Source organism: Rattus rattus, chromosome 3 (assembly GCF_011064425.1).
Source record: "Rattus rattus isolate New Zealand chromosome 3, Rrattus_CSIRO_v1, whole genome shotgun sequence".
NCBI lineage: Eukaryota > Metazoa > Chordata > Mammalia > Rodentia > Muridae > Rattus > Rattus rattus.
In genome coordinates, this window is record NC_046156.1 from 95,669,348 (window position 1) to 95,692,178 (window position 22,831).

Genomic DNA, 22,831 nt, shown 5'->3' on the forward strand with positions numbered 1-22,831 from the left:
GTCTTGAAGTAGATTCTGAGAAACTACCATGGTGATTTCCATAGTAGCTGTATAAGTTTGCGTTCCCACCAGCAGTGGAGGAATGCTCCCCTTGCTCCACATCCTCACCAGCATGAGCCACCACTTGTGGTTTTTTTTTTTTTTTTTTTTTTTGTTCTTTTTTTCGGAGCTGGGGACCGAACCCAGGGCCTTGCGCTTCCTAGGTAAGCGCTCTACCACTGAGCTAAATCCCCAGCCCCACTTGTGTTTTTTATGTAGCGATTCTGACAGGTGTTAGATAGAATCTCTGGGTCATTCTGATTTGCATTTACCTTCAACGGATGTTGAACACTTGAGATTCCCCTGTTGAAAATTCTGTTTAGATCTGCATCTCACTTTTTAAACTGGATTATTTGGTTTGCTGATGTTTAGTTTCTTGAGTTCTTTATATATTTTGAATATTAGCCCTCTGTCAGATATAGAGTTGGTGAAAAATCTTTTCCTATTCTGTCGGCTGCTGTTTTGTCCTACTGAGATCTGCACTCACTTATAAGTGGATATTAGGTGTAAATTAAAAGACATGCTGCAACCCACAGACGCAGAGAGGTTAAGTAACAAGAAGGGACACATGGATCTCCCTGTGCAGGGGAAATAGAATAGATTTTACAGGTAGACTGAAGGTAGATGGGCCCGGGAACCGGAGGGACCAGGTGTTGAGGATGGAGTACTGGGAAAGAGTAACAAGAAAGAGAACTGTAAATGGGGGGGGGGGGGCGCATAGAGGGGCAAGGTAGAAATCTAGCATGGAAACTCCCTGGAATCTACAAGGGAGAACTTAGCAAAGACTCCTAGTAATAGAGGATATGGAGCCTGAACTGGCCATCTTTTGTAACCAGGCAAGGCGTCCAGTGGCAGGACTGGGACACCAATCCAGCCACAAATCTTCCACCTACAATTTGTCCAGCCTGTAAGATGTGCTGGAGTAAAGGTGGCACAGAACTTTTGGTAGTGGGCAACCAACGAGGGGTCCAGCTTAAGACCCACTCTATGAGAAGCCAACACCTGAACTGCCTGGGTGACCAGGAACCAGAGGTTGGATAGCCCAGAGACCTAGGACAGAACCAAACACAACTGGGGAAAAACAGTGAATAAAATGATTCCTAATGATATTCTGCTATACTCATAGACCAGAGCCTAGCTAACTGTCACCAGAGACGTACATTCTCACTGAATATTTATTAAGACATCTGAGATGTTGGATGAATGGTATCCAAACAACTTCAAGCCAACCATCTAAACAAAAATGCTTTTTAGGACTCAGAAGGATTTTCCTCCTAAAGGAACTGTGAATTCTACCTTTCAATATTAGGAAAAAACCCAGCAATAACAGCTCTCCTTATATACCCACCCTTCAAACACCTGGGCTGTCTGATCCGGATTTAGAATCAGGCAACTATGGTACCGCCTGAGAACTGCCACGATGCAGACACACAGTCCTGTGGTGTAGTTTCCGGCCAGGCTAGACGACTTCAGGAGCAGCTCTGCTTCCACCACGCTCAGTTCATTCAGTAACTGTGGCAGAAGTGAAGGTGGGAGGTGGAAGAGGGGAGAGGGGAGGAGGGGGTGAAGGAGAGGGAGGGGGACAAACAGGAAAACCGGTCAGTGAACCACTGGTGCACATACTCTCTATGCTACAGCATCAGAAAGCAGCACACTAGCTTTTGCTGGCACTTACTTTTAAGCCTTTACTAATTTAAACAAATAGTCTGTCTAGACACCCACATGTACACAACCAGGCATAATCAGTGCTGAAATAGTTACCAAAGCTTTCTGATAGTCCAAAGCCGTGAACTAGTCTTTAAAAAAAAAAAAAAAAAAAAAAAAAAAAAATTCTTTATTTTTTCTTTTCATTCTTTGCTTCTTTTTCTTTCTTTTTCCTTTTTTTTTCACTGTTGTACTTCCTTGTTTTTCTTCCCTTGAATGCAACACAATTAATAACTATAAAAACTACTTTCCTATGTATAAAGCTTGGAGCAATGATACAATAGAAAAAAAATGAAGCCTAATGTCTACTTATTAACGCAGGGAATAAATGAACTAAAGTGTGTGTAATGTGTAACTACAGTGGGACAAATGAAAGTATAAGGAGTATTTTAGAAATCATTTATGTTTTTCACTGATTAATTCTACTACAGAGAATATACTACTTCATTATTCCCAAAACAAAATAAAAAGGATTCAAAAATCAAGACAACCAACAACTAAAAATAATCCTGCAAGTTTTAAATGAAAGGTATATTACTAGCACCCATTAGAGCTCAACCGGAGAACCATTCACTCAAAATGTCTCAAACACTTTAAAATATGCTAAGAGCTTAAGATAGTTTTAATGTAATGGAGCTGGCACATGTTCAAAGGCAAGAAGTTCCAAGAGGCCAAAGAGAGTTGGGGCAGAGAAGTGATTAGGAAAAGATAATCAATGGGGACTAGGTTCAATTAAATAAGAACAGGACACCCTCATGTGCTGTGATATGGCAGGGTGGTTACAGGTACCAGGATGCACTGTAACTGGTAAAATTAGGGGGAAGGACTCTGACAGTTTCTACCATCAAGAAGTTTGAGGACACAGGTATGTCAACTTGCTATAAGAATATACATAATGTATACATGTTTTGAGGCCTCAGATGGTCCCCCGTAAAACTACATTTTTTACATATTTATGCAAGTTAAAAAAATAAGGGGCTTAAAAGAGGACTTAGTAATTAAATAGAGCTAGCTGGTCTTTCAGAGGACCCATGCTTCGTACCCAGTACCCAGGTGACATCTCATTAAGCATCCCTAACTCCTCTTCCGAGAGAGCCAATGCCCCCTTCTGAATCCCACAGACACACACACAGTGCACATGTGCAGGCAAGACTCCCATGCACATAAAGTAAACCTAAAGAAATGCTTCTTAAGTACGTGTAAGCCGGTCACGAGTTTGTAGCCTTAGGTACTCAGGGGCTAAGGGTGCTCACTTCAGATGGAGGCACCAATACAGTGACATCCCGGTCTTTAAATCAACAAATGAAAATGATAAAGAAACAAGAAACATCTCTAGTGTCTGCTGGCTTGCTTTCTCAGCAGTGCGCACGGCACGGTACTGTGTGGACACCTGGATCGCGAAGTCGATCAGCCCGTTGATGTTGAGCGCCGGCTCCATGAGATCAAAGATGAGCTGGATGTGGTGAGCCAGAGGGAGGTGATAGGAAGTTCCAGAGGCAAAGCTCGTGATCTGCTCCAGCACATTGTTGGAGATCTGCTCAAACAAAAGCAAGGGGGCCGCACAACCACGGGGCCCGGTGAGGCTTCAGTGGGCCATACGACTCCAGGTTTACAGGAACACATACCAATCCCTGTGGTTCTACTTAGAAATGAGTATTTCTGCAGCATTCTCGCGGACATCATTTGAAAATTTCAATATAATCTCTATACTCGCGAGCCCAAAGGGAAAGCACCCAAAAGTGTCAATCATCAGACACTGATATATGTTAACTGAATAACAATGGATTTCCTCTCAGTTTCACAGTATATTAATTAAATCATCAAAAGATTTCTCCTTTAACAGTGGTGATGTTGGGTCAGAATACCATATAATAAGTTCATTAGCAGTTACCTTTATGTACTGCTAGTTATACTAAAGCAAAAATACTTACATAAACAGGTGTGGAAGGAAACAACCTGACAGTCAGAGATGAAGCTTGATACGCTTCCAAGTCTATATGGGTCATTTATAAAAATCAAGACTAGAAGCTTGAGCTTTTAAGGAAGTGGGAATATTCAAAACGTGTGACAAACAGCCTTCAGTGGATACCTGAGATGTTACTTGATGCTGATCAAAGTAGGAGAGGAGCTGGAGTTTCGTGAACACGTTTTCCGGGGTTGGAAAAACTTCCTGTTTGTTCTTCCTGGCTTTCTGTCCTTCGTCCCCAACTAAAGAAAGATGAGGTGTGTCACTTTCCGTTTAAATCAATCTCTTCATATTTTTAAATATTCTTCGATGTGTGTGTGTGTGTGTGTGCGCGCGCGCGCGCGCGCGCGCGTGTGTGTGTGCGCGCGCACGTGTGTGCCTGCACATGCTCACTTGTTTGTACACGTGAGTATGGAGGCCAGAGGAGAACATCTGGTGTCTTCCTTCAGGTGATATCACCATTGGAGTTTACCTTTTCAAATTGTACTCTAAGACAGAGTCTCTGGCTGGCCAAAATGCAACAATAAAGCTAGTCTGGCTGGCTAAGGAACACAAGGGGTCTGCCTTTACCCACGCCTCCACAGCAGCGACACGCCTCCCACACCTCCACCATGTGCCTCTACCCACACCTCCACTGTGCCTGTAACCACGCCTCCGCAACCTCTCTATAGCCACACCCCCGCAGCGCCACGCCTCCGCGGCGTGCCCGTTCCCACGCCTCCACAGCACTGGTATTACAGCCATGCTCCATCACGCCCAGGTATTTTTATGTGGATCCTGGAAGGTTACTGAGTTACCTCCCGGTCCCGGCTTTTTATGAGTACTTTTACTGAAGTATGGCATAGACAAAAGCAACATATACCCTATGCATGTTCACAAACAGAATGAGATCCAAACCATGAAATAATACCTCCAAAGCCCACCTACCCGACTCTAATCTCTTCTCCCTCCCCGAGGGGACAAAGGTTTGGAGAGCTTCCATCTTGGGTGGGTGGAAACTTTCAACTCTGCATTATGTTTTAAGACTGGCTCGTTACTTAGGTAATTTTAATGTGCACTAAATGTTAATAATTCTCACATGCATTATTCCGATATGTGAATATATGCCATTATTTATCGATTCTTGCAAATAATGAATTGACTCTGGCTATCATAAAGTGTCTTTATAAGTGTTTATCTTTAAGTGACTTTAAACGTACAATAATGAACTGCCATGGTGGGGTGGGAAACACCAAGCCCCACTATGACTAAACAGGACATGTTATAGGCTTTTTAAAAATATGAATTATTGGGGAAGCCAAAGAAAACTTTGAAGGAGTTTCTCTCCTCCAGAAATCAAATTCAGGTGATGAGGCTTGGTGGGAAGGGACTGCCTTCTGAGGCATTTCACTGACTTTTAGACTCACCTCTGTATTTTTATAAATCAGTTAAATATAAGCCTTTTTATTTACAATTTTGCTTATTTGGGGACCTCCGGCTTTCTTAACAACTAAGAGCAAAATTAAAGTCTCTAGAAACAAGATTGCATCAATGCACATACAAAGACAAATTTAGAAATGAGAAGTAATGGTAGGGTTACAGGACTTCCAAAGCACTGTTAGAGGGAGGGCTGAGACTCAGCCTCATGTGGGAATTGTTAGTTTAGAAAACAAATGTTTCTAATTTCACTGATGAAGGCATATGAAGTCAGCAAGATTCCAAGCTTCTCCACATCAAAAGGGGAATTTCCTTTGAACAGTAAGTCAGATACAAAACCAAAGTGGATTGTCACGTTTCAGCTTGCTGCAATGGATGGTGATACCAGAATAGACAACAGTAAGATGAGCTGGCATTGGGGCAGCACAGTGAGCAAACGGCTTGCCCTGCAAGCGTGAGGCTGAGTGCAGATTCCAGAACCCATGTTAAAAACACGCTGGAAGTGATGATACCTGCCTGCAGTCACAGACCAGGGGAGGCACACACGGGACAGCTCACACAGCCTCACTGAGTTACGAGCCAATAAAAGGCCATGTTTCAAGATGCAAACAACACAGTGGAGGACACCAGAAGAATGACGCTTGAGTTTGCTTTCTGACCCTTGCACCCACCATCCACGCTCACATCCATTAGAGAAGTGCTGGTAACGCACTTGACAAAAGCTCACTTCTGTCAAATTCGACCAATGAGGATACCAATAAGGGCTGGCAAATTAATTAGACCACCTTCTCTTTCGGGTATCTAGTCTCATGAGCACAAGTTAAACATGGGATGAGGCCATCTCTCGCTGGTCTTATCATAAGCATATTTGAGATATCCAAGTTCTGATTTAGTTTTCAATTCCCTAGCATCACTGCTCCAAAACCGAAGGGATCAGACCTATTGTCTTATGTGCAGTGATCATGAATTTAGTCTCCCTTGGGATCAAAACACAGAAGACTTGAGGAAGTGGGCCTCGCTCAGAATTCCCAAGTGCATTTTTCTTTGCTCATCTGTGCAAACAGGTTCCATTACTGTTGCATGGAAAGTCATAAAAGGCTCAACTGCAAAGATATAACTGAGTCTTGTAATCTTGAAAGAAAAATACTGGTATTTTGTAGCAGTTGGAAATGAAAGATTTCCATGCCTCCTGCACAAATAACAATACGCCTTAATATAGAGAAGTTTTCCTGACCTGCATCATTGCTCTTTCAATACTTAATTTTTTTACATTAAGATTTTAAGCCTTTGAATTTTGAAAGTGTCGGCTTTTTAGTAATGTTATGGTAAAACTGGGGGTTGGGGATTTAGCTCAGTGGTAGAGCGCTTGCCTAGGAAGCGCAAGGCCCTGGGTTCAGTCCTCAGCTCTGAAAAAATAAAAAAAATAAAAAAAAATAAATAAAAAAAATGTTATGGTAAAACTGTCATGAAATTTGGCCGTTTAACTAGAAAGATTGTTTAAGCTTTAAGTTAGGGGGTCAGAGGTAGCTCAGTCAGCAGACTGCCCAGCATAGGCCTGAGTTCAACCTCTAGCAGCACACAGAGGCGTGGTGGTGTGAGCTCATAATCCTAGCATATGGAAGGCAGAAGCAGGAGGAAGAGACGTTCAGGGCAATCCCTCAAATTCCAGCCTGCCTGGAAAATAGAAGACCCAATGTGAAAGACAAAACATTAACAGCAGTCTTCCTGTTACGAATCCCCAAGGGGAAGCCTGGCTAGTTCCTTAAGTGTCCTCAAATGTTCTTCAAAAATCTAATTTTTGTTTTCCCAATAACAAAATATATGCTAGTCTAAGGGATTGTTTAGTTTTTCCCTTTCCAATCTTCAGATTGCTGAGTAGAGGGGTGTGTGTGTGTGTGTGTGTGTGTGTGTGTGTGTGTGTGTGTGTGTGTGTGTGTGTACAAATTTCCTTTGGCCTCAAGTATAGTTGGCTAACTTCTTGTATATAAACAAAGTCTAAATAATAACTTAAAATGAAGACTGTTTACCAAGTGGCTGAGCGCTGTAGCTGAAATTAAACAGAGGAAGATACCAGTTTGAAGTGGTGTTTATGTGACTGATACTTTGAAATCCTGAGCAGTGAATCTCTCTTTTGTAGTCCATATGGAAGAATGTCTACTTAAGCGGTTGGCACAAAGAACAGACTAGTCTGGCATTTAAGCAAAACTGGAAGGGAGGAAGGAAGGAAGGAAGCCTGACAGCAAGACTGCTTCTTTCCCCTTCCAACTTCCTTTGGTCTTTCTCCACCATAAATTTCAGAAATCTGCAAAGGCCCTCTACAGTAATTTAGATAAATTAAGCGTGACCGTGCCTCTTATAGGCATCAGCACCTCCCACCCATTTCAACTCTGCCGAAAGCCGCTTCCAATGCCCTTGGCTAGCTACTGGTGAGCCTTCCATCGTCAATCTTCTATCCCAACTCATTTCCTGTTTTCTCTGGGCAGAGCAAAACAGCACAACGAGAGTTTTCTTAGACAGAGCAGTTTCTTTTTCTAGCTCAACAAGAAGCAGCCAACAAAAGACAGTTTCGTTTCCCTTTCTGGGCCTTGGGTTGTTTCTTGTGGCGCTGGCTGGTGTATCTGAAGGTCTTAAACAGGCAAAGGGGGGGAGCCAGGGATGGAGATCACATGAGGGCAACTTCCCCACTGTGTTCTCAAAAGCCCATCTGGAAGACGTTGGCGTTCCAGAAAAACAGGCTGAAACACAGCCTGGCAGCCCCCACTGCCGTGCGTGCTGTGCATGATGATGGCAGAAAAAATTTCAATTGTTTCCACTTTTAGGGAAAATCTGGTTTACACAAGCAAGCCCTAGGAATGTATCCTGTTGAAGTCATTGAAAAAAAAAAAAAAAAAAAAAAAAAGGAAAGGTTCCTAGGGGTTCCTACTCAAGTAGGAAAGCCAGCTGTGGACAGGGGGAAACGCAACCCTTTCCTCCTTTGTATGACTGACACGTTAGGGAGGGAGAGAGCAGCGGTGGTGCTACAGTAGAAATGATGCCATGTTTTAAACCATGACTATGAAATGACGTAAACCTTAGAAGGAGTAATTAAGTATGAAGTAGATAATTATAGGACTCAAATTATGCAATGCGATGACATAATGCAAGGACCAAGCTCTGGTGGGGGGGAAAAAAAAAAAAAACTATTCGAAAAGAACAGGGAAACCTGGCCCACAGATCACAAAGTACAAATCTTACCCGCATCTCCCTACAGAAGGTGGCCAGTTAACAGAAACGGTGCTATTAATGAATGCAAGGCCTTAGGACGGGATGTGCCTATTCATATTTCCGTGTGACAGTCACTCAAGAGAGGAAACGCTGGGGACAGTGACAGGGAGCACTCTGATAAGGCCTGCGAGAACTGGGAGCACAGGCAAACACAATGGGAGCCAGGGCACCGAGGCTCCTTACCCCCTGATTCTGTGGTGCTCTTCTTGTTCAGGATTTTGAGGATATCTTTGGTAATCTTCTTCAGCTGATGCCTGGCTTCGTCACGCTCTTTCCCGACTCCGTAGAGAAGGATTGTGCGCTGGTTACATTCATGACTTGAAGATTCATCCTGAAAAACAGCAATAGCCTCTGAAGCCAGTTTGCAGGGCTGGGGGCACGTTTTATACTCTTGACACACACTAAGTCACAACCTCTCCATGCCTGCTTGCCGGGTGGTGTCTACCTGCTCTGCGGCTCAGCTCCACCAGCGGCACCGCCCGTTTTTCCAGTTTGGAACATGCTAAAGTAAAATAGTAAGGTGCCAGCCGACCTGAAGCACTTGATGTGGGCGTACCCTACAGAGTAAGTTCTAGCTGTTGGAAGATTTTTGTTGTTGTTGTTGTTGTCATCTAAATTTGAACACGGTGTAAGAGGATGATACTATGTCCTTAAGGAAAAATGTCATTTCCTTGGTGAGCGTCGTCTTAGATATATTGCATCTTAGATATAATGTATATTTCATATTTAGAGGAAAAAAAAATCTTGCTAGGACCTTCAAGCACCTTCAGAAGAAAAATGCAGGACACTTACTTCAACATGACTGTGTAAGATATATTAGTATTTATTTCCAGATGACAAAAAACAAAGTGTTGAGACCACTAGGCGTGAGTTAAGTGGGCTAGGAATTCAGAATCAGAGATGTTCGCGCTATGTTTTAGACCCCCGCCTCCTCTAATAATCACTGGGAATTCAAGAAATATATTTTCCCTTGTGAGAAAATAAATTACCTGAGTAATAAACAGGAATCCGACACAGAGCTCAATTTACCTTTAGCCAAATGTAAGTAGCCAAGGCAGACCCTCACTCACGACTGGCTCAAACCTTTCAATGATAACTTCTCCCGGTCATCTTTTGCTTTCCGTATTTTAAGCAGAGTTACTTATTTTCCAATTGGACCTTTCAGTGTGCCCCCCTCCCCCGCTTTGCCACTCTTTGTGTAACACACTAAAAGGCATCACCTTTTATCCTAAAGAATTCCTGCCAGAGGACATGGATTGCCTGTGTTCATCATTAGTGATGGCTGCAACAGTCAAACTAACCCTTCAGAAGAGGGGAAGCCGCAGTGACAACTCTGTGTGTTCTGTGCACACAGTAACAAGTTCCACGCTTCTGCAGCTGAGTAAGAACCATGCTCACTCTCCAATTCTGTCAGCACCCCCCCCCCTTGAGTACACATGTGCCCTCAGGCTGAAATTCAGTTATACTCCTTTTATTTTTATTTTTTTTTATTCTTTTATTATATATAAGTACACTGTAGCTGTCTTCAGATACACCAGAAGAGGGCATCGGATCCCTTTACAGATGGTTGTGAGCCACCATGTGGTTGCTGGGAATTGAACTCAGGACCTCTGGAAGAGTAGTCGGGTGCTCTTAACCGCTGAGCCATCTCTCCAGCCCTCCTTTTTTTTTTTATACAGTACTGAAAAAACACACACACACACACACACACACACACACACACACACACACACACACACACACACACACACACACACATATTTGCATATCCTGTTGACTTATCTTTCTATGCCCCTCTGCTAATTCTTAATGTGCAAGTGTCTACAGAGAACTACAGAGATCCAAACAGGGATGGTGAGAGATAAAAGATCCAAGTACCAATAACAACTCAAGACAGCCCCAGTGCCATCGTGTACCATGCTTAGGATAGAAAGAGCTTTGGAATTGATCCTACTCATGGTACTCAACAACTCCATAATCCTGGGTAATAAGCCTAGTTCCTAGTCTCAGATTCCTCTTCTGAAAACAGTTGTGCTGCCACCTTCCAGTTAAGGATTTGTGAGAATAAGCAGACATAACAAAACACTCGATGCCCAAGAGTACAGTATACATATAGGATGCTCACTCCTCAAATTCTAGACTCTCGCTCTTTCACATGCATCCAGAGTCCACATTGTTTTGCATTGATCGACATCTCCCATATGCTTGCTCATACCCTTCTTGCCATCGAAAAGGCATGATTTCAATGACCGACATCTGTCTGCAGGTACACTGTTATGACCCCATCAGTGGCCACAGCACACGGGGACTAGCAAGAGGAAGAAAAGTTTGGAGCATTCATCAGACATAATCCATTGATTTCCTAGGTTATTGGGGAAGGAGTGGCAGGCATAAATGGCTGTGTTCCTGAGCCCCCTCTTATTCTCTTGTGTAAGCACCAAGCTGATAAGCACACCAAGCACAAAGCGAGCCAGGAGAGTAAGGAACTAACACATGGACAAAAGACAGAAGGGAAGAAGACAAAATCATTGTTTTGTAGCAAACAACTAGGCTCTGCTCAAGTCCTAAGAAGGCTGAAGAAGTGAGGGGCAGGAAGAAAGTTCATGTCTTTGTGGTGAACTAATTCTTAGTTGTGGGGATGAGGAACAGAAAGTAGAATTTCAGAGGCACTTGGAGGAGAGAAGGGTCAGATATCAGGGTCCACTGAGTGAACATGCATCTCTCTGGGTTCCATTGAGCCACTTTGAAAAAGTTGGAGAAGAGAACATGAAAAGGTATAGTTAATATGCATTTGGTGTGATGTGGAACTAATATAGGTCCGAAGTGAGGCAGGGAGAGACCACTGAGTTCTGAGAGAAGTGCAGACCCTCCACTCCTATAAGGATAGTAGGTCGGTAGCGGAGGTAGTAAAGAGTATGAGCAAGTCATTCAATGATGCTTACGTGTGCTTCTTCCCTTACTAAGCTGCTCCACCCGTGCAAGGCCTAGAAATGAGGCTGGGAGAGACAGCAATAGGGACCATCAACCAACGATCCAGTAGGGGCCAAGTAGAGGTAAATGGAGCACAGTGACCTACCTCACTGTCAGCAAAGCAGTGAGATCCAACCCATAAGAATGAAGACTTAGAGACAGAGAGTAAAGGGTGGCGTTAGAGCATTTGTCAAGCATCCGGTAGGATCTGGGTCCAATTTCTTGTACTACATGAATAATGTATACATTATATACATGAATGAATGAACAAAAAGGCAAGACTTACATCTTCAAATAGAAATTAGTAAAACAAATTATTAAAAGCGTGCCTTGGGACATGACCTCTCTCTGCTGGATCTCACTATTACCACATTATTTTGTTCAAGAAATAACTCAGACCAATGTTTTATAGTTAGCCTTGTGCTGGAAGGGTGTACGAGCATACACAAGGTGAAAAGCTATGTCACCAGGACAAAAACAACTGTCAACTTCTTTTTTTTTGGTAACTGCCCTTAAATGGTAGTACCCTTTTTCATAAATCAAGAAAAGAGATAACATATTTTTGAAGGAAATATCTGTTCTCCGGTAGCATGGAGTCTATGCTACACTACTTCTCTTCTTTCAAGCAAAGGAAATGTCAGCAGATATTTGAATTACAAGACACAGCCTTCTTCTTCCTAAGTATTCCCAGTGTCCAATGGTTTATTTTTGAAAGCTATAGTTCATATAATTTAAATTACTATGACCAATAAAGCTAAGCTACACGAATAAAGTATCCTCCATAAAAGATCATTGATATAAAAATGATAAAAATGACGATCAAATGTCTAATTGCATCCTCATTCTCCTGCTGAAGCCTAGAAGTACAAGGACCACGTGCACTCCAAGGAATGGGCTTTTGGGCTTAGAGTAATGATAGAAGAGTTAAATACGTTTCAGATGAACAAAGGTATTATTTATCTTCAATGGATTTGGTAAAATAATTAACCATTTGAAATAAAATTTCTGCTCAATTTTCCAAATTATCTTGGTTAGAAAATATTATATTATATTCAATAATATAATTAAAAATCACGTGTGATGATGATGCCTACTGACAGATGGAGGATGGTGTGCCCAACTAACTATGCTATATGATAACACAGAGGTTTAGGATGAGACGCTTTCCATCTAAAGATTTTAGTCGCTTTCATGGTGGTCAAGGGGAAAACTGGCAATTGTCCCCCAATGAGAAAATGTGAGAAGTTCAGAGAGAGGTGTTTGTGGTTGTCACTTCAATTCTCAGAAAAGATGAGAATTGGCTTCGGTCAAAGTTCTTTCTTTTTATTCTTCAAATACCTACTGAGAATGTTTTAGGAATTTGAAAAATATATGCATATTCTCAGTAAGAAAGACTTAGAAATCTTGAATTGATTTTCTTTTAATGTGGTAGACTGATTCACTGAAAGTAATCTATAAATTTCCCTTCAGACTTGTTTCAACAGAGATCTCCGAAATATAAATTTCACAGAATTTAGAATTTTGTATAAAGGCAATTATAGTGTTTATTTGATCAAAATGGAGTGCAGCCACTTCATGTGTCATTCAGTCGTCAGTCCTGGGCCCTGAAGGGGAACGAGACTACAGAGGTGGCATGGGGATGGTCTCAGACCTGGGTGGCTCTGGACCAGACGACGTAGCTTTGGATAGGGCCTCCAATTACTCTGGCTGTTCTACTAAATTTCCTTCATTCAAACACTGATGATAAAATGAGTATGACTAATATAATAAAAGCAGGCTATTTCATTGCAGTATAAGAAATCAAATGCTGTCAATTATTATTTTGAAGCCAAAAGCTCCTTTTAAAAATATTTCAGGGGCTGGACTTTTGGCTCAGCAGTCAAGAACACTGGCTGCTGTTCCGGAGGACCCGGGTTCAATTCCCAGCACCCAGATGGCAGCTCAGAAATATCAGAACTCCAGTTGTAGAGCATCTGACCCCTTCACACAACATCCATGCAGGGAAAACACCAATGCACATTAAATAAAAGTAAATTATTTCTAAAAGAGTATTTCAGATACCTAAACCAACAAATAAGTTTAACTGGCTTTGTTTATATTCAAAGGTAAAACAACCATATAAACTTTCCAAAAAGTTTAAAATCAAACCACCTTCTTTCTAGGTGATGGAAATATTATAGCCAGAATGTAACTGAATGTTGCTAAAGGGAATGAGATCAATAGCTTGCCTTCATATTTTAGCGACAATGAAAGTCCAATGTCCATTTAATTCAGTGGTTACCACTCTTTATTGTACCTGGGCATCACATGGAAGGAAGGCGGTTTCTGGTTCACAGAAACTAGTCAGAAGCCCCTAGATGCACATTTTAAACAAATGCTCAAGTGATACTGAGCTGCTGTAACACACCATTAAGTTGATTTAACAAGTCTACACACAAAACTCAAAATAAACGGAATCTCTGTTCCTAGCAGAAGCACCTACTCAGGTGGTCTGTTGCTTTCAGTCATTTCAGTTGGAAATATTGTGCTCTTGCAAAAGGCATGTGCTTTTTCTCCAAAAACAGGGCCAGAAATATTTATACAAATATAAGGCAGCGACAAATGTATCCTACAATTTCACCCCAAGTGTATCTCTTGCCATTTTCATTTAAAAGTTAAAGACTGCATATAATAGCGATACCAAGGTGATTTAGGTCGATATTACCTATACCCACAAACTCAATCCTAAAGAAACACTGTCCATTATTTAAGTTCTGTTCACGAAAACCATGAAGGCTGTTTCATGCAATCAGCTGGCAATGGATGCAACTGCTTTCTTTCCTAATGTCATTTGGGAATCTAATAATTTATAATGGGATGATGCTGTTTTACCCACAAAGATGATAATCAAACCCAGATTGCAAATAATGACATTATGAACTAGGATAAAACGAGAAGCAGAAGTCTCCCCTCCCCAAGGGAGCACAGACTCTGAGATAATAGAATTACTGGTTAGACAGTGACACATCGTCCACTTGGTGCATAGTACGCTTTCGGGTGAACAGCCATCTGGGAGAGCGGCCTGTAATCATCTCTGGGAACACATTTAGAAGACTTCCTTCCAACTTGGATTTATCATTTATTTACATGGAAAATAGTCAAAACCAACCAACCAAACAAACAAAACCCCTCCGCCTTAATGATTCTATTCTAAGTTTTAGAAAAAACCCCACAGTATCTTAAGTTGCTTTTTTAAAAGACGACTTCTCGGCCACCTTTGCCTCACTATTTTCCATGAAATAAAAGGAGAAGTCCGAAAAAGAGACAGACTCGGAGTCTGCAGAGCTCTGAATATTCATGGAAGGTAATCTACTGGGGGGTGCCTTCTTCCTCTCTCCACAGACAGAGTCTGCACTGCTCCAAGCCTGCATGGAAGGTGTGCTTTCTTCCCCTCTCCCTTTCTCTCTCTTTAGAACACTCAACATTATATTACTGAAAACTCAGCAGATTCTCTACCACAGAGGGCTTTGGCAACGAAACCAAGTCACTGAGAGGAAAGCACCAGATGCCAGTCTGCAAGTTCTACTAACTAGTATTACCAGAGACACTCATTTCCTTCCGAGTCAACAGAATAACCAGGTAATATTATATTAGCATTTGACAGAAATATACTTATATTTTGAAATAATTATAGATATAATTAATTAAATATAATTATATATACACATATATATGTGTATATATATATATATGTATGTGTGTATATGTATATAATTTCCCAAGTTTGTTCTTGAAATTGAAAGCCTTATACAGGAATCAATAAAACCAGAAGCATATCTTTGGAGTGACACTAAATTAATTAAACTAAAATACAAGTCTCAGTGGTGACTTCAATTAAAATATGTTAAGCATGGAAAAATGTTGATGCTTTGACTCTAAAATGAGAATTAAATATAGACAACAGGAATGAAAATTCCCAACATCGAGAAAGTTGTTGCATGATTTACCTACGTACACAGTGTGCGTTCCTAAGATAGAATGGTCAGAACGATCCAGGAATGAGTAAAGAAAAGGAACTGGCTGTTGCAAAGAGCGCTGAACTCAGTGGGGAACTCAGTCGCTCTGAGGTATCGAGTGAGGGGCTGAGAGCTGAGCTCATACTTCTGGTGGTATTCTTAACCGTGTCATTTTCAGTAACTAAAGGCTTCCATTGGCATTAGAAGGGAACATGTCCTATCTTCATGTATCATGTTAAATCTTCCATGAGACTTTTGTAAGGTTTTCAAGCTGTATATTTAAATATAAGGAATCCCGCTTTGGGAAAAATCATTTTATTTATTTAATGGGAATTTGAAAAGTTTTAAATTTCATCTTAAATTTCAAGTTAGATACAAGACAGTCAAGTCAACTGCCCCTATTCCTTAAGTTGCCTGTTATGTGATACCCTAGGCAATCAGACAAGGACCAGTCTCTGCTATTTTATTTTAGCCACCATTAAGCGTGCTGGGAATGAGGCTCTGGATGTTTTGGGCAACGTCAAGTAATGATCACAGGCGCCAAAGCTGCTGCCTGCATCATCATCCTCATCATTACTATTTAGGATTCACACCGAATGATATCCGAAAGACATGTACACACTTCAAATGTAATGAACGAGTCAAAAATGACAAATACATGGGCTAAAAGTTCTCTAAGTCACGAGTCTCCTTGAGGCTAATATTTTACTGCATGGCTGAACATGGGTAGAAATATTTCCCAATACACAGGGAAATTATTTGGATTATTATTTTCTACAATCTACTACCTACTATATGAATACATTTCCCAACAGTGATTTCATACCAATTTCTTTGAACTTTTCCATTGATAATTCTAACTCAGAATTAATCCCTTCTCGATTGAATGCACCAGTGATGCTAAAGAAGGAAAGCAGGAATGTGGGCGGAGAAGGAAAGGCAACTGTAAACAGACACACAGGGCTACTTAGCATCCAAAAGAACGCACTGGGGAAATAGCCAAAACATCTCTAGGGCACCTGTCAGAACACATAACAGGAGGCCTGACATGACAGTGCTGCAAAATTCAACCGTCAACCAAAACAAGTGCAAGGCTCCCGTGACATCCAACAACGCACTTCACCTCATCTCATGTTGCTAGACATGGAATACTTGTGTAGATGGAATACTCAGGGATACAGTTGTGTATCCATGCCTACTAACTGCCACAGGGAAGATAAGAAAACTCAAGCTTAAAGCAAGGCTGTACTTCTAAAACTTATGTATAACCAAAGAAATGACCTGTGACTAAATGGAATTCACCCTCCCTCTCTCTGTGACAGGACCATGGAGGTGCCTGGTGCCAACGCCACCTCCGCCAACACCACCTCCATTCCTGGGACGAGCACCCTGTGCAGCAGAGACTACAAGATCACCCAGGTTCTCTTCCCATTGCTCTACACTGTCCTGTTTTTTGCTGGGCTCATCACGAACAGCTTGGCGATGAGGATTTTCTTTCAGATCCGCAGTAAATCCAACTTCATCATTTTTCTTAAGAACACGGTCATCTCTGATCTTCTTATGATCCTAACTTTTCCATTCAAAATTCTCAGTGATGCCAAACTGGGAGCCGGGCACCTGAGAACCCTGGTGTGCCAAGTCACTTCAGTCACGTTTTACTTCACAATGTACATCAGTATCTCGTTCCTCGGATTGATAACCATTGACCGCTACCTGAAGACCACCAGGCCATTTAAAACTTCCAGCCCCAGCAATCTCTTGGGTGCGAAGATTCTTTCTGTTGCCATCTGGGCCTTCATGTTCCTGCTGTCACTACCTAACATGATTCTCACCAACAGGAGGCCAAAAGATAAGGACATAACAAAATGTTCTTTCTTGAAGTCGGAGTTTGGTCTGGTCTGGCACGAGATAGTCAATTACATCTGCCAAGTCATTTTCTGGATTAATTTTTTAATTGTTATTGTTTGTTACAGCCTCATTACAAAAGAGCTCTATAGGTCCTATGTCAGAACGAGGGGTTCAGCCAAAGCTCCCAAGAAAAGGGTGAACATCAAGGTTTTCATCATCATTGCTGTGTTCTTCATTTGCTTCGTTCCCTTCCACTTTGCACGGATTCCCTACACCCTGAGCCAGACACGGGCCGTCTTTGACTGCAGTGCTGAGAAAACTCTGTTCTACGTGAAGGAGAGCACCCTGTGGCTGACGTCCTTGAACGCCTGCCTTGATCCATTCATCTATTTCTTTCTTTGCAAGTCTTTCAGAAATTCCTTGATGAGCATGCTAAGGTGCTCAAATTCTACATCAACATCCGGGGCAAATAAGAAAAAAGGACAGGAAGGTGGGGACCCAAGCGAGGAGACCCCAATGTAGAATGTTACGGGGGGGGGGGTTGCTTCAGTCTTTAGTGTCCAGACTCCTCCAAGGAAATCACCACACAAATATATTAACAGTCTCTAAAAAGAAGCCAAGTTATGACTCTTTAAATAAGCAATAAATTAAGGAAATAATTTTTATCTATTTTTGATATATATATATATATATACATATATATATATACTAGATAGATAGATAAAATCCTCACCTGCATGTGTATAGTAAAATAAACCATATCCCATTGCTATACTGAAGGCAAAACCACAAAAAAAAAAAAAAATTAATGATTTACCTGGTTTCTACAAAATTAGCAACATGAAACATAATATCCACTGTCATTTTAAAATACATTACCAACCGCAATATTATTTCTGTAATAAATGAGAAACTATGTTTGATCTGATACATCAAGCACAGCAATTACCAACTTCCCATTCATAACAAGGACAAGGACAAAACCAGAGACTTAGTCAAATGAAATCATTGGATAAGGCCTGAATTATTATAAACTCACATTCTGATGGTAGATGTTTAAAAGGTGTGTCTTACCATGAAGAATGGACATAATGAATAAAATCATTAACTTAACGAGAGTAAACTTTCGTAACGTTCTAATATTTTTTTAAAAAATGACTACTTCCTTAACACTAGAGAAATCATTTTACTAAGAGTCTTGAGTTTACTGGGTACAGTGCCATTGTTGGTACTCATCTACTAACTAGCTTTGGAAATGCCTGCTGCTTGACTGAAAAGAACACTTCTTAGTAAGAAAACATAAGTAACTATAATTACCAAATCACGTATCACGTCTACCAATAAGAAAGTGATTGAATACTTGAGATTACCTGTTCATAATCATGTGTATAATATTAAAAGGCATTCATTCTGTATCATTTTGTTGAAATTTCTTCACTCAAAACTATTAGATACAATGGTTCAACCTTCTTCTCCGCGATTAAACAGTAAAATATATATAAGAGTGGTGGCCAGTACAGCTTCATATTATTCTGCAGTTTCTTCAGCAAAGTCGCATCAAGTGCGTAAGTCCTCATGGGATGATAAAGGAGCAAAGCACGCAGTCAGAATTCATGTTTCATAGGTGGTACTTTTATTTTATTTTGATTAGCTATCAATGCAGAACTGATGTATATTTATTGGGTATGGTGTGAAACTTCAGTTTATGCATATAAGCAGTAAGACCAAACAGGGGTCATACTTGATAGCTTTAATATAAGCATAATGTCCAACGTGTGGAAGTTCAAATCATTACTTTGAGTTATTAATGCTCCTTAGAAGGTAGTTTCCAACAGAAGATGGCCTAAATACTAGCATCTAAATGTCATGCACAAGAAATGAAGAGGGTAAATTATAGTAGAGGAAAGTTGGCTGAACCTCAATAATGCTTTTTCCAAACCCAGCACAAGTAATTGATGTAACCCTTAGCGTGGCATCTATTCCAAGGTGGCCGCACTTCCTAGGCTGCTCTGCCACAGAGAGAACAAGATGTTGGAGATGCATACAGACTGTCAAACATGGGAATGTGCAGGCTAGGGACACAGATCCAAGAGAGCTCTTACCGATAACACTGCATGGGACCCAGGTCCCACCACTGACACTGCAATAGGAAAGGGGTCTATCCTGTGATGCAGAGTGCAGAGCATCCGGCTAGTGCCAGTTCTGCCATGGTACTTCCCTCTAAGACTAGACACATACTTTTCTCATTTTGTAAGAATACCAGAGTGTGGGCAACAGAAGAGAATTTAGTAATCAATTATTGCCACCAATCTTTACTCTGCATAGGAGATAGACATGAGCATCCCTCAAACTGCCCAGGTATAGAACGGGAGGTGTACAAAAGCTCCTTGTCAAGATCCCATGAATTCAGTATGAACACTGAGAGACTGCTGTTGGGGTACAGACTCCCCTCCTTTTGTGGTTACACCCATTTACTGTGATAGTTTTCTACAAGAGACAGACAATGTAATGCTGATAGGGTTATTACACTTTACTAAGAACTACCTGTGTGTGATAGTTATATATACACAACATGAAATTAGCAGAGCAGTGGTGGTGAATGCCTTTACTCCCAGCACTCACAAGGGAGAGGCAGGCAGATCTTCATAAGTTCAAGGCCAACCTGGTCTACAGAGTGAGTTCCAAGATAGCCAGGGCTACACAGAAAGACCCTGTCTCAAAATTCCCCAAAGCTGGCAGTCTAAAAAACTGTTGGTACTATCAAATGTCTACTCTACATAGAGCATGCCACCATCTCCAACTGTTAATACTTTGACATATAAAAAAATAACACATCTCACATTTCCAAACAATTATTTTAGGGAAAACCAAACTTGGTATACATGAGTAGATAAAAGCATGAGGTCATAAAATGTACTATTGTCCCTTAGCTCAGTGGCTTACCGGGACTGAGGGTGCTAGCAGTTAGCAGTTTTTCTCAGAGATTTCTCACAGCAAACATCTGAAGCAGGCCTTGCTGAACCACGGCTACTGCTTAGAGTTCCCAGTTCAACACTGGTTTATGAATCCTAGGGTCTGAAAATGCTTTCTATATTGTTAAGAATGAATTCTGTGTCATGTGGAATTTATAGGAAATGAAAATTCCAAGGTCACATCAACAAACCAAATAACCCAATTAAAAGATGGGGCACAGACCTAACCAGAGAATTCTCCACAGAGGACTCTCTCGTGGCTGAGATGCACTGGGAGAGATGTTCACCATCCTTACCATCAGGGAGATGCAAACCAGAATGGCCCTGAGAGTCCATCTTAGCCAAGGCTAAGGTCGAAAATTCACGTAACAGCTCGTGCTGGCGAGCATGTGGAGCAAGGGAGCAATGGAACACTCTTCCACAGCCAGTGGGAGTGCAAACTTGTTCAGATACTTTGGAAACTGGTTTCTCAGGAAATTGGGCTTTGATCTACCTCAAGACCCAGCTCTATCACACCCAAAGTAGACTCCACCATTCCAGAAGGTCACTTCACAGCTACGTTCACAGCAGCTTTACCTGTGATAGCCAGGAAAGTACAAACTACCTAGACATCCCTCAACTGGAGAATGGGTAAAGAAAATTTAAAAACGATGACATCACGAAATCTGCAGGCAGATGGATGGAACTAGAAGAGATCATCCTGAGTGAGGTGACCCAGACCCTGAAAGACAAACATGGTGTGTACTCATGTATGAGTGGATATTAGTCATAAAGTACAGGATAACCATGCTACAATCCACAGACATGAAACTAACAAGGAGAGCCCAGGGGAACTCGAGAATCTCAGAGAAGAGGAAATAGAATAGACCTTCATGGGAGGATGGGGGACCTGAAGGGGGGATTGGAAGTGGGGAATAGGAAGGATCAGGCTGGGGCGGGGTGGAGAGACAACTGGAATAGGGGCATGTCTGGGATGAGCTAGAAACCTAGTGCGATGGAAAGTCCCAGGACCCTAGCTAAGACTCCTAGCAATGGGGGATATGGAGCCTGACCTGGCCATCTCCTGTAACCAGGCAAGATTTCCAATGAAGGAATGAGGACAGCAACCCAGACACAAAACCTTTGTCCTACAATTTGTCCTATCTACAAGATGTGCTGGGGATGGAACAGAAACTGAGGGAGTGGCCAAACAATGACTGGTCCAGCTTGAGACCCGTGTCGTGAGAGGGGGCCCACCCCATCAGAGGAGCTTTACCCAGCAACAGATGCAGAGATTCACAGCCATATGTTAGGCAGAGCTTGAAGAACCCTGCGGAAGAGGAGGTGAAAGACTGTAGTAACCAGAGGGTTCACAGATACTACAAGAAAAGCTACAGAATCAACTAACTTGGGCCCCCAGGGGCTCACAGAGACTGCACTGGCAACCATGGAGCCTGCATGGGACTGAACTAGGTGCTGTGTGTGTGTGTGTGTGTGTGTGTGTGTGTGTGTGTGTGTGTGTGGCTGTGTGTGTGTGTGTGTGTGTGTGTGCACATGCATTACGGCCGTGCAGCCTGGTCTTCAAGTGGGACTCCTACCAGCAAGAGCAGGGGCTGTCTCTCTAACCCTTCCTCCCTATGAAGCTGCCTCATCCAGCATCAACAGGAGGAGATGCACGTACTCTTACTGTAACTGGATAAGCCAGGGCTGGCTGCTGTCCATGAAGGGCTCCCCTTTTCTGAAGGGAAAGGGAGGAATGGATTGGGACATGGGGTGACTGGGAGGAGGAGGAAGGAAAACCAGGGTTAGGATGTAAAGTAAATAAATGATTTCATTAAAAAAAAAATGCAATTTCTCCAACTTTGGGGGAAATTTTCCCAGTGTCTACAGTGAGGCTTACCAACAACACAGCCCACACTGTGCAGACTGAATACCTAAGACTTCCGATGCCACAGCGGTAGAGCCGGGCTCGGGTAAGGAAGACCGATCAGCAGGAATCACCTAAAACAAGAGCCCTTTAAAAAGGATAAAAACCTGCCAACCCTTGAATTACTGCTTTACAACAGAAATAAAACCCCAGAGACGGACGCCTCCCACCACACCGGCAGCTATTTCAGTGGCAGCCACGGTGGGATTAGGGTCGCCAGTGAGAAGTGAAGATGTGGACACACGACCAACCGCAAGCACCAAGAGATGCATGGGTTTAGCAGACTGTGAAGAACATCAGGTGGTGATTTCCAGAAGGAGAGTAAGTGGGCAATAGGAAAATAAAAGGGACATATGTCCTAATAGCATAAACCTATACTTACATGGCATGGTGTGTTTTTACTTAAAATTTTCAAGTTGACTCTTTGAAGAAACTTTTTTGAAAATATCATATACGATTTTGACACATAACTCTTGATCCAGCCATTCTTACAAATATGTTAAAACAAACATTCGAGAGTACCTGAGTTCAAACGTTCAGCAGTGACAGCTCAGAAAGTTAACTAAAATAAGGGGAAAGCTGTCCTTATTATTATGTACTAACATAGGCTAAAACAAAACCCAATTTATGCTTATTTAGTTAAATACAAGCATAAATACTTACACTAGTATAAATGTAGATAACTTCTTGCTATCTATGCACCGGTATTTAGAGTTTTCAAATAGTTGTGTGTGTGTGTGTGTGTGTGTTT

General features: G+C 41.8%; 2 protein-coding genes across 11 annotated transcripts in view; one reads left to right on the forward strand and one right to left on the reverse strand.

Moving 5' to 3' along the window:
- Positions 1-22,831, reverse strand: part of Med12l (mediator complex subunit 12L) — a 320,796-nt gene that overhangs the window by 81,631 nt on the left and 216,334 nt on the right. For all 10 annotated transcript variants that reach the window (XM_032898341.1, XM_032898340.1, XM_032898338.1 and 7 more), the window contains 4 exons: positions 8,573-8,720; positions 3,833-3,951; positions 3,134-3,277; positions 1,388-1,551 (listed from right to left, as the gene is read on the reverse strand). In XM_032898341.1, the coding sequence (XP_032754232.1) occupies positions 1,388-1,551; positions 3,134-3,277; positions 3,833-3,951; positions 8,573-8,720 (575 nt within the window). The remainder of the gene's footprint in view (positions 1-1,387; positions 1,552-3,133; positions 3,278-3,832; positions 3,952-8,572; positions 8,721-22,831) is intronic.
- P2ry12 (purinergic receptor P2Y12) lies at positions 14,757-18,614 on the forward strand. The gene is made up of 2 exons (XM_032898343.1): positions 14,757-14,977; positions 16,677-18,614. The coding sequence occupies exon 2, from the start codon at positions 16,681-16,683 to the stop codon at positions 17,722-17,724; it is 1,044 nt and encodes a 347-aa protein (XP_032754234.1). The 5' UTR covers positions 14,757-14,977; positions 16,677-16,680; the 3' UTR covers positions 17,725-18,614.

Excerpts from the sequence above, each read along its gene's own strand:
- P2ry12 (XM_032898343.1), top strand. The coding sequence starts at position 16,681 with ATGGAGGTGCCTGGTGCCAACGCCACCTCCGCCAACACCACCTCCATT.